At 36.4% G+C, this 5,051-nt stretch overlaps 1 protein-coding gene across 1 annotated transcript; it reads right to left on the reverse strand.

Moving 5' to 3' along the window:
* Positions 1 to 217: 217 nt before the first annotated feature.
* On the reverse strand, positions 218 to 1,049 carry LOC137918868 (enhancer of split malpha protein-like). The gene has a single exon (XM_068761795.1). The coding sequence runs from the start codon at positions 1,000 to 1,002 to the stop codon at positions 526 to 528; it is 477 nt and encodes a 158-aa protein (XP_068617896.1). The 5' UTR covers positions 1,003 to 1,049; the 3' UTR covers positions 218 to 525.
* Between the last annotated feature and the right edge of the window lie 4,002 nt (positions 1,050 to 5,051).

Genomic DNA, 5,051 nt, shown 5'->3' on the forward strand with positions numbered 1-5,051 from the left:
AGTCGTTTAAAATGCGGTCTCCGGAGTTGCCGAGCCGGTGTACAGCGCCAGAGATAAGTATAGCGCGCGCCGGCTTAACATCCCGTTTGACCACTTTTTGATATAGGCTCTAGAACGAGTCTTAAGACATAGCGGCAGGAACAGCCACTTTATATTAACAACGTTGAGATTTTAAATGTTTGCATGTGTTTCAGGAATTGTAATTAAAAGAAAGTAATTGTTTCTTAATTTTTGTTTTATTTTAACATTTAAAAATTATACTTAAATAAATAATTAAACCTAAAACAATTAAAGCTCAGATACGGATCACAATAAGCCTAGCCTAAACCTAAAATTAATTTATACAATACAAAAATATCACATAGATCAAAACTACTAAAGCTTTACTGGAGTTATCACGAAATATCTAATCTATTTATGGCACAATAGAACTATGTTTAAAGCTAACATCACAGACGGTTGAGGAAACCAACGGAGCAGTCGCTGGGTTTCACGGAAGACACTGATTGTTGTCGAAGTGTTCAGTTAGGCCTGTACCCAGCGGTCTTGGAAAACGGGATACTGTTGCTCCGCGGTCTGGCACTCGGTGTAACAGGCAGCCGCTGCGAAGTCGCTTTCAGATTTGTTGACGGTGGTCCAGAAGAAAGTGCCGGCGTCGGTCCTTGCAAAGTGCACAGGAATGTAGAATTCCTCGCGAGCGACTGGCACGAGGTCGTAGCTCTCGTCTTGATTGCAGACGAGGAATGCCGCGCCGGACTGGCATGCGTCCATTTCTTCATAGATCTTCCGCTCCAACATCTCGTTGCTGGAGTTTTGCTCGCTTTCATAGCACGTGTCGCATGCTTTGGGCGTCGTGCGTTTTGTTGTTTTCTTAATCATCTTCATCAGCGGCTTCAGGAGCGCTTTCAACCCGCTGTTCTTCACTTTATCACTGTTATATTTGTTCTCGTTCATCGAGTTGTTAGTCGAAATGATGTATTCGTTATTAGCGTAGTAAGACATTTTGGAAATTGGAATAGTTTCGATAGAACGTGTGTTGCTTGTGAGAGTAGAGGCGGGAATGTGGGGCTGTTATACCGGCTCGGCTTTTTATACCTTGCACGCCGCCCCCGGCACAAAAGCTTCGTGTATGTGAAAAGCTCTCGCTGCGCGTGTGTGGGTGCGTAACACAAGTGGAAAATATATCAGATAATTTATATTGTGCTTTTTCGTAAACGGTATCCTTTTTGTAATTATTTATAATAGTGTTATTGAATTGATTGGGTTCTTTATTGCTTGTTACTAACTTTTAATTGTGGTTGTTTAAATTTAGAGTTAAATTTAAGTGAAGACCTCTATATTAGTCAAATTGTAACATCAGTTCTGATTAATTAGTAAAGAGTTGTTTTTAAGGTTTTAAACAAGCTAAGAAAATTGCCATCCTTATCCCTATTTATTAAATAATAATAAAATATTTATTGGTTATGTAATCTATGTAATATAGAATTGATGAGAGTCAAATTTCTATGTTAAGTAATTCGGCCACGAGCTGTCACGAGTTGCCACGCGCCTCGGCGTGGGTAAATAGAGCATGTTGGTCATTAGCCCCCGTCCGTGTAAGAGTGGTGAGTTCACACAATGCGATTGTGATCGCTCGCCCCGCCGGGGTCACCGAGTCATGTCATGGGGTAACCCGACCCCTTTATTATGACCCCGGGTTGTTCACGCGCTTGACGTGTGCCATAATTTACGTGATGTATCATTATTTCATTTAACGTGATTTCGTCTATATTTTATAATTCTGCTTTTACTTCAATTTATGTGTAACTTAACTAATCAAGTATGCGTGTTATTCAAGTGGGTGTTCATTAGCGTTATGTTTACAAAAAGAAAGATTAAATTTGGGATGCCACCTACGCACATAATGTTTGGGCTCGTACAGGTCTGAACGTGTAAGATTTTTTTTACGACGTATGTCCGAAGTAATATAAAAAAAATAGTTTAAAAGAAATCAGTGTAGCGGTGAGAGTTCGGCGAGCCAATAGGACGCGCGGGCGGCGGCAGGTGTTCGGAATCGAGGCACACACACACTCGATCCCGGTTTAAATATACGATCTCTGAACACGTGCATCCGAAGGGGATGAACATACGAATAAACCCGCGATACGAAAGGGAGGCGCGATATTTTTTATCCATATGAATAGATTCACGACTCCTTCATATCCGAAATAGGGTAACGCAAAGGCTAATTTGGTTATTGAAAATTGAGGGGTTGTTCGTGGGAATGCTCTCCGCTTCTAGGTTCCCAGGGTTGCTCGCACATTTAGCTTTTTTTTCGGCGTCGCGAGTTTCGGCACGACAGATGGCAAGCGAAGGTTTTGCTTTTGTATAATCGTATGGGGTATTGGAATTAAACATTCCATTTTGATGGCTCATCGGGCTCGAGGGGCGAGGGGATGAAGATGTAAACAAGTGTAAAAGGGGTCAGTGGAACTCGGCGGAGACTGTAATTAAATGTCTATTAGAGGCGTTTTAAGATTATTAGGCGAGATTGTTAGGGACCCTCGAACAGTTTTTGAGTTTTTCGGATAATGATACAAATTAATGTATATATGATTTCAGAAGGGAAATTACGTACGTAATGGTTTATAAGTTGTTCATAAAAACTTATATTGTTAGATTTCATGCTGTGCATTATTACGTCTTGATTACGCATTTAAATCAAAATAATTTTTTATAAGTATCTTTACATCAATTAGTCTTAAGTTTATTTATCTTAAACAAGTACGCCAATAGCAAAACATTCTATTTTATTTTTATATTTACATAAGTGTAACATATGTAGTACAAATTTATATATGCCTATCGTAGGCACCGCTCTGGCCATAATTATACTAGTTTATATCTGAAAGTTTATATATTTATAAAACAGTAAAACAATATTAAGACTATAAAAAAATAATTATACAAACAATATAAAATAATGTGTACTTTCGAAAGTAATTTCAAAATGTAATAAATATATTAATTATTGTATTTAAAAATTATCATAATTTTTCTCTCGGCAAGTGTAGGCTAAACGTTGTTTATACTTTGCATTTGAGTGTATCCCGCACCCTTGTATTGTCCGTATTGTTTGGGATTACACTTGTCGTGTCGTAACGGTAGGGGAGTTCCGAGGGTGAAATTATTATACGGTTGAAGTAATCTCGACACGGAAAGGGGCTTTTGATTATGACTTAATGTCATATCTTTTTAAATAACTCCCGAATAATTTTTGTCAACAGTTTTAATTTCTCAAAAGATTCGTTTGAATTATAAAAAATTCAGCACATGCAACATTTATCATCGTTATCATTTTAGTTGTAAGAAGTCCATTGCTGGAAGAATCCTACAGATTTACAATTAGATCGATTGGAAGAACACTACATCCATACATACCACTAAATTAAATTCGATGTTGTTTTTTGACTAATTTCTTTTTCATTTATCTTTATAAATAAGTAGTAAAATTTTGGTCTGTTAGTAGAAGTAAAAGTGGGGTGCACTTTCTACTTGTGCTTAAAGAATTGACACAAAATAAAATAATTAGAAATCAAGTAAAAGTACTGATGAATGGTACTGCAAATATGGATCACGGTCCGCGCATTGCGCAAAGGGTGATCATGGGGGGGTTTCAGTGGGTAGGAATCCCACATAACCATGTCTTCCCCCCAGAGGCAGGGCATCTTGAACATCCGGAAGATTTCTCTCCGAAACCAAAAAAGAAGCCCTTCAACGAGTCTTGAAATGCTAATCGATTCTCTTGTACATAAAATTGCAGATAATTTCCGGAAAGATTGTTAATAGACTATCACGATTTCTCATTATGTAATTAATAATTCCAAAAACGTTATCAACGGTCAAATTTATTTAAATGCAACGCAAAAAGTAAAGTTAGTCTTACAAAGGTTCTATTGTATTCCAAGTGTGGGAATTTCGGTTACGACCTTCCATGGTATAATATCGGGGGTGGAAAATAAAGGGCGATGTATAAATCACCCCCTAATCGTTGCCTTTTTTGCATTGCACTTGTTGCGTCACCCGCACGATACCAGATTTCTTTGCAACAATACTGTGCAGCGTTCTTTATAACGACTATTAGAATATAGACTTTAATTGTATTGTTATAGATCATATTATATATCGACGTGTTTCTTCTGGCTGTATTTGTAAATTTGCAGTGAAGCATTCGAGGTGGGTTTCGAAAATTTCAGGGGTGGTTGAACAATTAATTGAATCACAGGTAAACTTATTTTAAATTTGTTAAGACTTCGTAGATTTTAAAAATGGATTAAAAATATCGTATTAATATTATGTTAATAACACAAACGATGTATTACTATTATTTTTTTAATAAAAAGTTTATATTTAGTATGTATTTAGTTTTTTTTTTAATTTACCCGATCCTACACTACCTCAATTAAATTTTCGTCGTTATTCCATTTGGCTATCGACATTCGATAAATATAAATGGTATATTATAAAATAGAAATTTTCTGTTGTATTAAAGACATTTTATTTTTATTGTTGTTTTATTTAAAAAACAAAAAGGAAAGAGAGAAAAAGATAAACAAAGGTATATAAAAATAAAGAATTATTGTACATGAAATTCGTTAAAGACCGCTGAATAAATTTCGGTTTCTTATTTCTTAACATCTGAGTTCATCCGTTGCTAACATGGCGGTATAATTATAGCATAACAAAACAAAACCGTGGCTCCCAAATTGATCAAATTACTATTCCTCTAAACCGGTGCAATAGCTTCCTTCATTTACGTTAATCGTTGGTTTCATGTGATCTTTTTTATTTTTTATGGCGTTATTAACTACGGGCTTTAATGCCGAGGCGTCATTAACGACTGGCGCGCTGCAGAGGTGATAATTACCCCCCACCATATCCGAACCTTCTCGTTAAGGTTGTGTTTTATTTTCAAATGGTACATGAGCCAGCTTTTTTGGAAAAGGTAAATAATACATTATATTTGATGGATAATGGACATGGACACCATTTTGTGTTTACATTTTCTATGG

The sequence above is a fragment of the Battus philenor genome, unplaced genomic scaffold, assembly GCF_028537555.1.
Source record: "Battus philenor isolate CCGP_79_NKW_IND1 unplaced genomic scaffold, ilBatPhil1.0.hap1 SCAF_15, whole genome shotgun sequence".
NCBI lineage: Eukaryota > Metazoa > Arthropoda > Insecta > Lepidoptera > Papilionidae > Battus > Battus philenor.